The sequence below is a fragment of the Pimephales promelas genome, chromosome 11 (genome assembly GCF_988280905.1).
Source record: "Pimephales promelas chromosome 11, fPimPro1.hap1.1, whole genome shotgun sequence".
Taxonomy (NCBI): domain Eukaryota; kingdom Metazoa; phylum Chordata; class Actinopteri; order Cypriniformes; family Leuciscidae; genus Pimephales; species Pimephales promelas.
The window spans coordinates 9,469,956-9,484,657 of NC_142779.1; the positions used below are offsets into that span (position 1 = coordinate 9,469,956).

The following is a 14,702-nucleotide window of genomic DNA, read 5'->3' on the forward strand; positions in this document are numbered from 1 at the left end:
CAAGAAATGGACATGAAATGCTAGTTTAAGCAGAAAGAGAGCGTTTGGTTATCTTTCCAGTGAGATAAACAGGAATTTATTAAACAGTTCATGGTAACAAGCATGTACCATGTTTAAACAGCTTACACAAATGTTAAAATCGTTGTTTAGCGTTTAGTAGCTAGCTATGCTCACAAGAACGAACACGGAGGACATCTGCTGGCAAAGATGTGTCACTGCAAAGAGAGGACTACAGCTTCATAATATTGGATTTTGTGCAGAATAGTATGGTTAGCACACATAGTCTACATTAGAAGACATACTTCCTTAAAAATAAAACAAATAATAATATGAAAATATTTATATTATTTATTATTTTATATTAATATTATAAAAATAATATAAATTATAAAATATAATAAGTTGTTTTTTTAATAAGTTTGCCTTCTAAAGCAGTGTTTATGTTTTTTTAAAAATAAAAGTCTATGCTTCAATAGTTTATTGTGTTTGTGAAATGGACACAAATTATACAACAAAAAAAAAATACACAATTTTTTTGGACACAAAATGACAAACCTGGGCTATTGTAAAACTGACTAGCTGGTTCAGGGGAAAAAATGATTAAAGTTTCAGAACTTATTTTTTCATCAGGCTATGTCTAAGTTCAGAGAAATATGAAATCGATGTTATTGATTACAAAGTTCCCATACTGTGACTAAACATTGTGTTCCAAATAAAATGAACGAATTTTGCATTCTCAATTTTCATTATACTGAACAAACGTTTATAATAAACCCTAACATTACATAAGCTGATAAATATCAAGCAAGAAAGAAAAAATGTTGCCACTTACCATAACTAAAGAGAAGAATTTGTGAGTGTTAGCTGACGTTTGATTACGCTTACGCACAGGCGTTAGGGGGCGGGGCTAAACCCGTTCAGTTCCCGGGAACGCAAATAGCACGTGGTTTGTTACCGGCTGCTGCTGCGTCTGCAGTTGATTCACGTTTTTCCACACACACAGTTGAGTTGCAAGATGGCGGCGCGGTGGGGAACAGGCGAGGAGATGTTAAAAGCCTGTAATACTCAAATGTTCTCCCCGGTGAATCTTGACGAGGTGAGAACTGCATATATTGATACTTATATGATGTTGTGCCTGAATGAAATTGATGACATCTATCACTGTGCCAAATATTTAAGTTAAATACGCGATTATGTGCAGGACTTCGTGACACGTGGATGGGGATGCACCATCATTTTTTTTCTTCACATTTTGGGAAAAAATATAAAAACAAACAGATTTAGCTCTCTGCAGGTGTTGCTATATTTCGTAACGTTACGTCTTTGCACTGAACTTGCTTGTCAAGGAATTGATGCAAAAGTGTGGTCGTTTTAGATGATGTTGTCATGCATGTACATTCATAACTTTATCACGCTAGACCAGTGATAGAACAACACTTTCGTTTTAGTTAATAAAAATAGGAGAGTTTTTCTTTTCGTAAACTATAAACGCATTGTATTGTGGTTTTAATGTTATCCATAATATGTTACTAGGAGTTGTTAGCTGTTTGAATGTGTCAGTTCTGAAGGAGAATTTCAATTTAATGTGTATGTATTTTGACATTATTTATTAGTAAGTTCTTAGTAAACATACCATTGTTTATCAAATGTTGCTTTCTTGTTGTTTGTTACATTTTCAAGTAAGTTAACTCACACCCACGTGGCTGATTGAATGAATCTAGCAGTGTTTATAGATGGTCGTACATTTAACACTGAAACTGTGATTATCAGACAACGGAGTCAATTTTATGTGTTTTACGCCGAGTGTTTGCATTTATGACCTATTAATTTCTAATATGGCATGGTCGTGAATGTGAACTAAAAAAGTTAGCCCCATGTTGTTCAATGCGGTTTGCGTTGACTAGCTGTCCAGCACGTGGTGCTGGTATGGGTGGGACAGTCATGTTGGGCCATGTGTATTTACTGACAGCACTCTTAAATTCAGCCCGTTTAGATTTAAAACGAAAATGATTTGTTATCAATCTGGCCTAAAGATACAGTCTAGATATATTTTAAGAAAATGACAGTGGCCATGCAGAATGTGTGGTAGCACACGGCATGTTTTGAACTGTGCCGGTGTTGGGTTTGCCCAGTAATGCACTGCGGCAGGATGACGTGTGTGTGCGCGCGACACGTGGTTGTAGCTACAAATGAACGCTTTTAAAAATTGAACGTGCTTGCATTTATTCATTTATTATTTACCACATTATATTTAACAATGCCTATTTAAATGTGCTCAGATTTAAATAGCGTGTCTTTGCCTGCTCTTTGAGTTTTGGTGTTTTGCTCTCAAATTCATGAGCATAGTATTATTACAATTATTAAAACAAAGAGTTGATTATTATTAATGTTTCACTTGAAGTCATGTGAATAAATGATTCTATGAGCTGTATTAACACCAAAGCTGACCATAACATCAGCTGCTGCAGAACAGGCCAGAGATTACAAGCCTTAAAGACCGTATATTGTATTTGTTTGTTTGTTAAACTTTTTTTTTTTTTACAAACTCAGCTAATGTGTAAATGCGTGATTTTTGATTGTTTTAAAAACGTATGATTTTATTACTATTACTACAGTTAATAATTGTGTAGCATCAGCGAGACTCTCCAGTAAACTAATGGAAATGACTGCTTGAAGTCTTGAGTTTTAGTTGATATTTTTCTATGGAGTGGTCTGGTGAAGCAAGACCTCTCCATAGAAATTTTTTTATCTCCATTCTCCATGAAATAAAAATGGACATTTATTGCAGGCAGAGATCCTTCAGGGAAGCTTCACTGGAAGCTGTCTGGAGTATCCCAGCCTTAACAATGGAGATGCTTTGGAGGTTTTACATGGCTGCTTGGATCCTTCTATTCTGTCCATTTTTGAGGACAACCCCACTGGAGAAGTAAATAATGCCTTTATAATACTGTTCATTGCATAACTTGCAATTTCAAATTTAATGTCAGTCAGCAATGGTATTCAAAAAATGCTTCCTTTGTTTCAGGTTAAATGTAATATTGATGAAGAAAGTGAAGCAACACTGCTCACAGCTCTCACTGAAATACTTGACAATGTTGATGATGAGAACTTATCCCCTTTTGACACTTTGCCGGATTCAGACCTGTTCTCAGGACAGAAGGGTCAGGAACACTCGTCGGTGAGTCTCCAGTCAGTCTTCACCTGTCCAAGCATGTCAGGAATTCAATAGAAAGGTTTTGTTTTTGAACAGCTTGATGCATATTCAGATACTAACTAAACTTTCCTTTATCCTCTCTAGCTAAGAAAGATGTTTTCACGGTCTCCTCCAGAGGCATTGATCCATGCGAGACAATTTCCTGGAAAGGTATTTCAATTCTGAATCTTTATTTCTTGTGCATAATTTGGGTCTAATTGGGTTTTTTTTTTCCTTCAATGCATAACTAATGTGAGACAATTCTTTTGTTTTAGAGTCTCCCACGAATGCAGAGAATATCCAAGCAGAACAGTGAAGGAGAAGAGGAAGATGGGGATGCTGGTTTTTCAATATCTAATATTGATTTGTCATCACTGGAGGAGTTTGATTGGTGCCTTCCAGTGTCCTTAGAACAAGATGGAGAGAGCATGTCTGTCACTCTAAGCGATTTAGTAAAACACATGCACCCTTACTGCATGACATTATGTATGGAAGGAGAAGAGGGACAAGAGCATCTCCTGCCCGAGGGGGGCCTCGTGCTAGAAGTGGTTGATCAAGGAGAGCATGGAGAGCCCATCCTGGCAATCCCAGATCTCGGCATCCCTTTTTCTCACACAGACTCTGCAGAAGGAGAGCAAAGAGTCCCGGAGAAAAGCATAAACAAGCTGGAACCAAAGCCTGAGGATAGTGCTGAAAAATTACCACCACCTTCTGAAGTATCTCGGGTTGAAGAGGAGAAAAAGGTTGGCAAGTTATGTAAAGGGAAAAAGAAATGTAAACCTGTTAAAGCTGATCTGGTTGAGCCGAGAATTTTGAGAAGCTCAAGAGTTAAAGAGGAGCCCCAGAAGAAACAGCAGAAAGAACAAAAGAAGAAAAAGGTGACTTTTTCACCTGTTCACTTATCGTCAGAGCCTGAGAGACCCAAAACTGTTCGTCCAACACAGTTGATGACCCCTGAGCCACGGGTTGAGGAGCAGCACATCATGACCCCTCAAGCTGAAGTAAAAGTCACTGACTCACAGCGAGAGAACAAAGCTCTTAAACAGTCTCTAGAGGTAGAACCACCCTCAAAACAAGAGCCTGTTAGTGAGCAACATGATGTTTGCCAGCGTAATGAAACCGAAACCAAGCCCAAACCTCTCAGTTTACAGCAGTACCGTCTCCTCCGCCAGCAGAAGAAACCAGACCCCTTGGACAAAACGGAGGATTACAGCACTAAATGGCCCAAGTTGCCTGAAGCACCCAAGGAGCTTCCACCAATACCTTGCCTGCCAGACCCAAACCCCAGAGACCCACGTAAAACCTTGCGAACTCCTGTTAAAAAAGACCTTGCACCTGAAATCATGCCTGCATGGCACCCGAGAGGCCCTGCTGCTCCCCCAACACCTGAAGCATTACTCGTCCCTCCAGCTTCACTGATGGTTTCCTCTAAGAAACCTACAACTTCTAAAGCATCAACCCCTCCACCTTCAGGTACATCATCTGAAGTCCACTCATCATCCCAGAAACTACCTACTCCCATCAGCGTGCCACAAAACACTATTCATACTGAGACCTCTACCCCGATCAGACGTGTGGCTGAGGTGCCTCCTGAAAGGATGGTTTCACCACCAGTTTCCACTACATCTGGAGACTCTCGTGGTCTCAATGCACCTAGTTATAAGGAATGTTTACATAGTAACCCCAATGCTGCTCATGTGTGTGAAGATATGCCATCTAAAGATCCCTCAAGGCCTCAGATGATCACTACACCTGTTCAGAGCTCAAATTCGATTCCTCTTAAACCTATTGCTGCTGTGCCTGCAAAGAGAGAGACCGAGCAGGTTGTTTTGGCCCCTGTGTCTGATCAAGCCAAAAACACCCCGCCAACTAATACTAAAAAGCTGACCCCACGGTTACAGCCTCATGTTGCACCGATAGCTGTTCAGCCGTTTTTCTCAGCTCAAGTTCAGGCTAGAGTTGTTGAACTGGCAGAGCAGATGAGGATGGTTTCTTCGAAGATCACCAAACCGAAGAACACCACAGTTGAGCTGATTGAGTCGTTCACAAATGAAATTGGTGAGCATTTTTCCATGTGTAATTAAGAGATTCAGTTGATTGGATTATGATGAACTTTTTCGTTCAGGTATTGAAGCTGCTGATCTTACAAGCCTCCTGGAGCAGTTTGAGGAGTCTCAGAGTAAGTGATGTGTCTGAGCTAAAGTATTTGTTCAGCAATTTCTTTGGAAACCAATGCGCCTCCTTAGTGAACACATACACCCGTACTGCCATCTTTAGGATGCAGACCATTAGTTTGTAAGCAACTAGGCCACACTAACGTTTGGAGAAAGTTGGCAAGAAATGTGTGTCCATTTTGCCAGGTCAAGCATAGATTGCAAGTACAGAGTTCACAGTTTAACATGACCCAGTGGGTTTGATAAGACTGTTGTCACACCACTGTGTTCATCTTATCTTGATGTATTAATGGAATTCGGTTCAAACGAGTTAAAATGACCTGAAGGCTTGTTCCCTTTTCCTAGTGGAATTCTGCTTAACCAAAATGGTGTAGATGTTGTAAAAATGATGAAACATTAACCAGTCATATAGAACCAGTCCAGCTTCAAAAAAGAAAAGAGGGTGTGGTATTCCTAAAGGTGCGGTCAGAATTACAATTTCTTAGCAATTTCATGGACTTAATCCAGTCATTCCAATAGGAATTGGCCCCTGTTGAAAATAGGAAACTACTCATTTTCTAGTTTGTGAGTTAACTGCAGTGAAACTGTTGAAGTTTTTGCTTGAAAGTGATTTCTGCGTGAGCTCTGCTTTATAAACCACAATGTTATTAACAATAGACAGTGAATATTTTTGACATTAAAACATGCTAATATTACACTTATGTGACCACACCTTGAGGGTAGGGTCTGTAACTTTAAGAGAGGGCGTGGCTTTAATGACAACAGCTGCTATGTGCTTGTGTCCATTGAACTGCTGGAATTTTGCCCTGTTAACAAAACCATTTTAAAACCAGTTGGCTGTCTTTGTCTGAGGACATGTAGGGGCTGAATACTGACTGTGTACCCATTAAACAAGCGTTTATCTTTAGTCTGCTGTTTCTCAGCTTTTGAGTGGGGAAGTTTTGTAGTGCATCACAATACATGCTTTTTGTTGTGGCTGTGTTCTGCTAAATGCTGAGCAATTTGATTGTTGCAGTTATTTTAAGGGTCTGTCCCACTTTCACCTCCTGTATTTGGTATTTCACAACCCTCCTTTTTTCTTTCCAGCAAAAGAAGAGCCAAGGGTACCGGAGGTCTGTGGTAGAGCAGCCGCTGTAGGAAACTCCAGGTGAGTATTATGAGGCAGAGTGATGGAGTTACCCTACAGCCCTTGTGTTGCTCTTGCACCAAACTCAATGTTTGTGTGTGTGTGGCCATAAGCCACATTTCACCAAGACCTGCCGAAACAAATGAAGTCTCTCAATATGACTTCAGAATGTGAAGGTGGCCAGTAGAGACAAACATGAGCATAGCTTGTGTCAGTCTGAGTGATGTTTTTACAACATCAGCAATTCAAAGCTTTTGATGTTGCCATGGCAAATTGTATTTATTCATTTATTTTCTTAATTCAGTTATGAGCAGCAGGTGGAGACTAAGGCCCTGGAGAAAACCCGCAACCATGACCTGGGAAGCACGGCAGGTAAACTAATTTAAAAAAAATCATTTAGTGTGCAATATATTTATGTACACTATTCAAAAGTCTCTGATCACTATAGCAAAATGCAGTAAGATGTTATTTAAAAAAATGTTTTAAAATGTTTATTCCTGGCCAAGCTAAATTTCCAGCATCATTACTTCAGTCCTCAGTGTCATGTGCTCCTTCAGAAATCATTATAATATGCTGATTAGCTGCTCAAGGAATGTTTATTATAAATGTTGAATATTTGTGCTGCCTAATGTTTTTTGTGGAAAGTGATACTTTTTGCTTTAAAAAAGTGATACTAGATTCTTAGATTAAAACAGCATTTATTTGAATTTGAAATAGTGTAATTAGGGCCCGAGCACTAACAGTGCGAGGACCCTATTGAAACTGTTAGGATTATTTTTTTTTTTCTTTTTTCTGCAAAGTAAGTGCCATTTTCGGGGCCACAACATGCTCAAAAACTCACCAAATTTGGCACGCATGTCAGGACTGGTGAAAAATTTCGTATTTTGTGGGTTTCGCGGATGGGCGGGGCAAAATGGCACGATAGCGCCACCTAGAAAATTGGAAAAAATTAGCCCCTCGTCCACGTTCAACCTACATGCACGAAATTTGGTGGGGACGTGTATCATATCAAGACGCACAAAAAAGCCTCAAGAACCCATACCCTAAACTCGACAGGATGTCCGCCATTTTGAATTTGGCGGCCATTTTTGGACGATTTACAGACTCCGTACTTTAACGAACTCCTCCTAGGGATTTAGTCGGATGGACTTAAAATTTCTGCTGTGCCTTCTAAAGGCATTGACGATGTAAAGTTGTGCTATCTGCGCGTTTTCGTCGATGGGCGTGTCTGTGGCGTCGAAGATTCGCCATGAAACAGGAAGTTGTAATAACTTGGCTGTAAATGCCCAGACCTGCACGAAATTTTACACATTTGACTAGAGTCCCGCCCTGAACAAATCTACATGCCGACATTCACCCTAAGTCATAGCGCCACCTGCTGGCAACAGGAAGTGACCTGTAACGTAGCAGCCCCCGCCATATGTTTGACCGACATGTACGAAATTTCTGTGGTACATCTACCATGACCAGACGTACAAAAAAGCCTCAAGAACCCATACCCTAAACTCGACAGGAAGTCCGCCATTTTGAATTTGGCGACCGATTTGGGACGATTTACACACTCCGTACCTTAACGAACTCCTCCTAGGGAATTAGTCGGATCAACTTCAAATTTCTGCTGTACCTTCTAAAGGCATTGAAGATGTAAAGTTGTGCTATCTGCGTGTTTTCGTCGATGGGCGTGTCCGTGGCGTCAATGATTCGCCATGAAACAGGAAGTTGTTGTAACTTGGCTGTAAATGCCCAGATCTGCACGAAATTTTACACATTTGACAAGAGTCCCACCCTGAACATATCTACATGCCGACATTCACCCACAGTCATAGCGCCACCTAGTGGCAACAGGAAGTGACCTTAAACGAAGCAGCCCCCGCCGCTTGTTTGACCGACATGTACGAAACTTCTGTGGTACATCTACTATGACCAGACGCACAAAACAGCCTCTTGGAGCGATGCCCTAAACTTGACAGGAAGTCCACCATTTTGAATTTGGAGGCCATTTTTGGACGATTTACACACTCCGTACTTTAACGAACTCCTCCTAGGGATTTAGTCGGACCGACTTCACATTTCTGCTGTGCCTTCTAAAGGCATTGACGATGTAAAGTTGTGCTATTTGCGCATTTTCGTCGATTGGCGTGTCCGAAGCGTTGATGATTCGCCATGAAACAGGAAGTTGTAGTAACTTGGCTGTAAATGCCCAGATCTGCACGAAATTTTACATATTTGACAAGAGTCCCACCCTGAACAAATCTACATGCCGACATTCACCCACAGTCATAGCGCCACCTGCTGGCAACAGGAAGTGGCCTTTAACAAAGCAGCCCCCGCCGCATGTTTGACCGACATGTAAGAAATTTCTGTGGTACATCTACCATGACCAGACGCACAGAAAAGTCTCCTGGAGCGATGCCTTAAACTCAACAGGAAGTCGGCCATTTCTAATTTTACCGCCATTTTTTGATGATTTACTCATTACGTACTTTAACTAACTCCTCCTAGGGCTTTAGTCGGATCGACTTCACATTTCTGCTGTGCCTTCTAAAGGCATTGACGATGTAAAGTTGTGCTATCTGCGGGTTTTCGTCGATGGGCGTGTCCGTGGCGTCGATGATTCGCCTTGAAACAGGAAGTTGTAGTAACTTGACTGTAAAAGCCCAGATATGCATGAAATTTTACACCTTTGACGAGAGTCCCACCCTGAACAAATCTACATTCCGACATTCACCCACAGTCATAGTGCCACCTGCTGGCAACAGGAAGTGACCTTTAACGAAGCAGCGTAGTAAATACACAGCCGCACTGGCTGAGCTGCAGAAAATGCAACGCGGCCGCCTCAGACCCCGACGTGCTACAGGTGCGAGGGCCCGCCCATCGCTGCTTGCAGCTTTAATATTATAATGTCTTTACTGTCATGGATTTTCCATGGATGCATCCATTAGGACTGTCAAACGATTAATCGCATCCAAAATAAAAGTTGTTTATGTAATATATGTGGGTGCACTGTGTATAATTATTTTGTATATATATAAATAAACACACATGCATGTATATTTAAGAAAAAAATGGTATTTATATTTAAAATATTTACTGGTGTATATATAATATAAATTATATATAAATCTGTATACAGTATATACATGAAAATATTTCTTAAATATATACAAGAATGTGTGTGTGTGTATATATATATATTAGGGCTGTGCAAAAATTAATTGCGATTAATCGCATCCAAAATAAAAGTCTGTGTTTACATAATATATTTGTGTGTGCTGTATATAATTATTTTGTATATATAAATAGCTATGCACGCATGTATATATTTTAGAATTATTTGCGCTTAAATTCTGTATATAAATATAAATACAAAATCTAAATTGTATAAATATAAATATTTTATATATGAATAACACATTTTCTTAAATATATACATGCATGTGTGTGTATTTATATATACAAAATAATTATATACAGCACACACAAATATACTATGTAAACACAGACTTTTATTTTGGATGCGATTAATCGCAATTAATTTTTGCACAGCCCTAATATATATATATGAAGAGTTCAGATGCAAAAGCCTCTAAATGCCATTTGAAATTTTCTTCTTTAATGATGATTTTTATCAAACTTGTATATTTAAGTTCAGTAATTTCACTTAAATAACAATTAATAGGTAATTATCATTGCCATTTAAGTGAAATCACTGAACTTAAATATACAAGCTTGATAAAAATGATCATTCTAGAAGAAAATTTCAAATGGCACTTAGAGGCTTTTGCATCTGAACTCTTCATATATATATATATATATATATATATATATATATATAAAATAATAATATGCAGTGCACCCACATATATATTATCTAAAGTCAAACTTTTATTTTGGATGTGATTAATCGCGATTAATTGTTTGACAGCCCTAGCATCCATAAATGCATCCTTGGTGAATAAATGTTAATTTCTTTAAAAAAAGAAGTTGCTGACCCCAAACTTTTAAATGGTAGTGTATATAATATAGCTTGTTAATTTAAATGAGTAGTGTATGATTTTACCTATTTTGTTAAATAATGTAAATAATAAAGTAATAAAAAGAATAATCTTTTTATCTGAATCATCCCATAGGCCTTACACCACCTGCCACTCCTCCACACCAGATGTGGAAACCTATTGCACCGGTTTCACTGCTGGGGAAAACCAAGAAGTCAGAGGTCCTTAAGCCAACTCCTAGCAAAGCCATCCAGATAGAAGCAAAACCACTCCCTTCAAATAAGCTGCGCAGCAAGCCTCCGACCCCTACTACCACTGGGCAGACTCGACCTTTCTCACTTGACCATGACTATTGCCTCCCTTCAAAAGAGGCCAATCAAAATGAAGTTGGCAGTCGATGGAATGTCAAACAACAGCCTAGCATTGTTATCAAGACTGTCGAGCTGCCCTCCATTAAGCCCACACAGAACAGTGTCTCCAAGGCTTCATCAACTCCAGTTACAGAAGGAAACCTCAGCTTCAGTCAACCATCTGCAGATACAAGGTGCACATTAAACCGCTCTTCCTTGATGACTCCAGATGCCTCTCCAAACAGGCCTGACTCTGAAAGCTCTTTACTGGATGAAGCAAAATGCAACCAGCAAAAACCTCTGGACTACTCTGAGTGTTCTTCCAGACAGTACCAGCAGGAGAGAGGCCGCGCAAAGCGAAGATACAGAGCCCAGTCCTCTAGGAGCTCAGAATCCAGTTCTGAATCCTCCTCCAGGTCACGTTCACCACCCAGGAAAAGGTCCGCTTTGACTTTTGTCTATGGTTATTATACATGTATGAAAATTAAAGGAATGTTGAGAGCACAGTATCCTTTTTTTTTTTACATTCACAGATACAGGTCTCGTCACTCCAGCAGCAGATCCAGTTCTTCATCCCTGTCTCGATCTCGTTCCCGATCCAGCTCCAGGTCATTTTCCCCACCCCGTCGGCGTCGATATTCCTATTCAAGCTCACGCTCTGGATCTTGGAGTCACAGCCGCTCTAGATCCAGGTCCCGCTCCTCTGATTCTCATGGACGTCTGCGTTGGAAAACTCATAGAAGGTGAGAACTGGCATGTTAGTAAATACTGTGCTGTCGTCTGTGTTTTTTATTTTATTTTATTTTTATTTATTTTTTTCATTTTTTTTGTCATTGAGATTATCATAGTTCAATATTCATTTTAATACCAACCAATCATGGCTTTAGAATAGGTCTACAAATAGGCCAAAGGTCACGCTATAGTTTTTTCAGACTGTGTAATACTGTATTCACAACCAGAAAAAAAAAATAGTTTGGTTACTTCCGTGTTTAACGTCAATATTTCAACATCTCTCTGCCAATTACTTTCAATCTTTTACAGAAATGTACATAGAAAAAGAAAGAGCTTTATGTTTTCAATAATTGTGTATGTGTCATTTCCAAAAATATAATATAATGGCAAAGGTGTTTGCAACGCAAGACAAATGTTTGCTTTTGAGATGTCAGGAGACTGGTTTGAAAAACGATTGATTTCATTGACTTAATTGACTCTTATTTTAGAAAGACAATAACTATGTACGGTGCACTTGAATCAGATTTAAAACTTTGCAGGATGTTTGTTTTTTATTTTATTTATGGTTTGTTAGTACAAGTTAACTATTAACCCTGAAATGTTTTAACTTTTGACAGCCCCAATCAGAGGCCCGATTACCGCCTTTCACAAAACTGCAATGAGGATACAAAGATGCGCAAAGAGAAAGCCATTGTGAGTATTTCAATCAGGGAAATGTCTTCATTTGTTCCCAAAGGCACCTTGGTGATTTGATTTCTGACATTTCAATTGAAATGTTTTTTAGGAGGAGCGGAGAGTTGTTTATGTTGGACGAATTCGGGGAAGCATGACTCGTAAGGAGCTGAAAGAACGCTTCTCATTCTTCGGAAAGATTGAGGAGTGCACTGTGCACTTTAGAGAAAATGGGTATGGCTTCTCTGTATTTATTTGATGTGTTGTTTAACATTATCAAGAGGATTGCTAACACTCCTGTTATTTCAGAGACAACTACGGCTTTGTTACATACTATAGCAAAAAGGATGCGTTTAATGCTATTGAGAATGGAAGCAGGCTGAGGGAGCAGAATGAGCTTCCATTTGACCTGTGTTTTGGAGGCAGGAGGCAGTTTTGCAAAACCAGTTATGCTGATCTTGGTGAGCTTTGCATGATTAGCTGTTCCTCTTTCCATTTATTGTAGTGATGCACCAGAATGTATTTATTACCCAAAACAAAATGAAAGCTTTAATTTAACTTGGGTTGATGCTGTCAAAACAAATCTTTGGAGAAGCGCTAATTAAAAAGAATCTCAACCAAAAAGGCAAAAAAAAAACCTAATTTTCAGTTCCGACCAAAATAGATTTGTATGGCTGAAATGGTGACGTTCAGCCATACAAATCTATTTTGGCCGAAACTGAAACTGCTTTTTTGGCTGAGATTTCGGTACATAATTTTAGTCTTTGTAAACATTTCTATTAAAGATGTGACAAGTTTCTTTTTGATGGTTTTCAGATTCAAACAGGGAGTACAGTCCAAACCCTACAAAGGGCAAATTTGATGCACTAGACTTTGACACTTTACTCAAGCAAGCTCAGAGGAACCTGAAAAGGTAACGATTATTCAAGCCACCACCGATGAGAAGACCTATTACCTCGGAGCGAAATGCTGCCCCACACTTCCAGTGTTGCCTCTCAATTACTGTTTTTGGTTTTTGTTTGTTGTTTTTCTTTGTTTTTTGTTTCTGCAAGTTTACACCTTCTATTGAAGTGAAGATTTGTAAGAAAAATTAAAAGTGCAAAAAAATATCATAAAATATATTAAAACTCTGGAATGAAAAAAAAATAGAATTTTTTTAAAAGAATTAAATTTATTTAAATGTTTAATCTGACGCTGAATGTTGGATACATTTTAAAATAAATTGAATGGAAACATTATGTTGGGGGAAATGGGTTTATAATGGTGAATTTATTTCAATCTAAATAAACCTAAGATATAAAAATGCCTTTGTTGTGTCTTTTGTGATTTTAAAAATCTGTTTCATTCTTTCTTGAGGATTTTTGCAGAAGATTTAAAAATATATTTGTGGTAATTTCTTGTCCTAATAAGCAACATTGATTTGAAATAAATGTTGTTTTGGGGGTTGTCTTGGTTTTACAGAAACTTGAGAATGGCTAGAATACATGACTGCTACACCCTTACTCAAATTATGGCCTTAAAAGGTCATTAAATCAGGGCAATAAAGTCATGGCATTAAATGTTGCATGTATTATATAATTTTATATGCGTTAATATCTTCCTCTGCAATTTTTGTCATGTTTTCCAACACAAATATTGAAACATCTTTATATGAACATACATTTAATGAGATGCAAATAAAAATTATGAGCTTATTATTAAAACATTGACAAATATCAATGAGTAACGAAAAACTTCGGAGCACACTGGCAGATTTGTTTTAATCAAACTCACTTCAGACAGTTTCACAGAAAGCAAGACTTCATATGTTGATGTCATTTTGCGTTTCAAATAGATCTAACTTGATTTAGGATTTATTTATTTTTATTTTTTTAAATATATTTAAAAGTAATGGATATCTGCTGGAAGTTGTATTTTCCAACTCTGGAGTGTTGCTAATAGAGCTCATTGTGTTTCTCCCTAGACATTTGCTGATGAATTGTTCTCTCTTTGATTTACTCCTTGTTCTTAAAGTTTTAAATGTACCTTCATAAAATTTCAGAAAACCCTAAATGTCTTGTCTTTGTTGCTGAACTCAAAGGAAGATATTTTGAAGAATATTTGTGACCAAACAGTTGTGAGGCAACATTGATTTCCATTGTATTTTTCCCCATATTTGAATATTCCATATTCAAAATAGGTCTGCTTTTTGGTATATATTATTTTGTGTTCAGTATTGCAATTCATACAAGACATTTTTTTGGGGTGAACTATCACTTTAAGTGGATGATTATAGGTTATACCATAGACTGTAAAAATAGGGGTAATACAAGTTAAATGTCTTTTCAAATATAATGTGGATTTTACAACAACTAGTGTGAAATTGACATCAAATAACATACGTCTCGTATAAGGCTGGTCTGAGAGATTATTAATTTATGTCTTCCACATTAACGCTGAGTTGAAACCTGTTTACTGTCT

At 38.3% G+C, this 14,702-nt stretch overlaps 1 protein-coding gene across 1 annotated transcript; it reads left to right on the plus strand.

The window, feature by feature from the left end:
- Positions 1-937: 937 nt before the first annotated feature.
- Positions 938-13,547, plus strand: pprc1 (PPARG related coactivator 1). The gene is made up of 14 exons (XM_039672440.2): positions 938-1,096; positions 2,789-2,926; positions 3,026-3,178; positions 3,299-3,364; positions 3,469-5,251; positions 5,319-5,372; positions 6,454-6,514; positions 6,798-6,865; positions 10,624-11,278; positions 11,372-11,581; positions 12,188-12,263; positions 12,355-12,476; positions 12,552-12,703; positions 13,059-13,547. The coding sequence occupies exons 1-14, from the start codon at positions 1,016-1,018 to the stop codon at positions 13,157-13,159; spliced, it is 3,720 nt and encodes a 1,239-aa protein (XP_039528374.2). The 5' UTR covers positions 938-1,015; the 3' UTR covers positions 13,160-13,547.
- Positions 13,548-14,702: the final 1,155 nt, after the last annotated feature.

What these genes read in the sequence shown, in the direction of transcription:
- pprc1 (XM_039672440.2), top strand. Translation starts at nt 1,016, where the DNA reads ATGGCGGCGCGGTGGGGAACAGGCGAGGAGATGTTAAAAGCCTGTAAT. An exon ending in CCCCGGTGAATCTTGACGAG is followed by an intron (nt 1,097 to 2,788) that starts GTGAGAACTGCA and finishes CATTTATTGCAG; the next exon opens with GCAGAGATCCTTCAGGGAAG. An exon ending in CGTTGGAAAACTCATAGAAG is followed by an intron (nt 11,582 to 12,187) that starts GTGAGAACTGGC and finishes AACTTTTGACAG; the next exon opens with CCCCAATCAGAGGCCCGATT.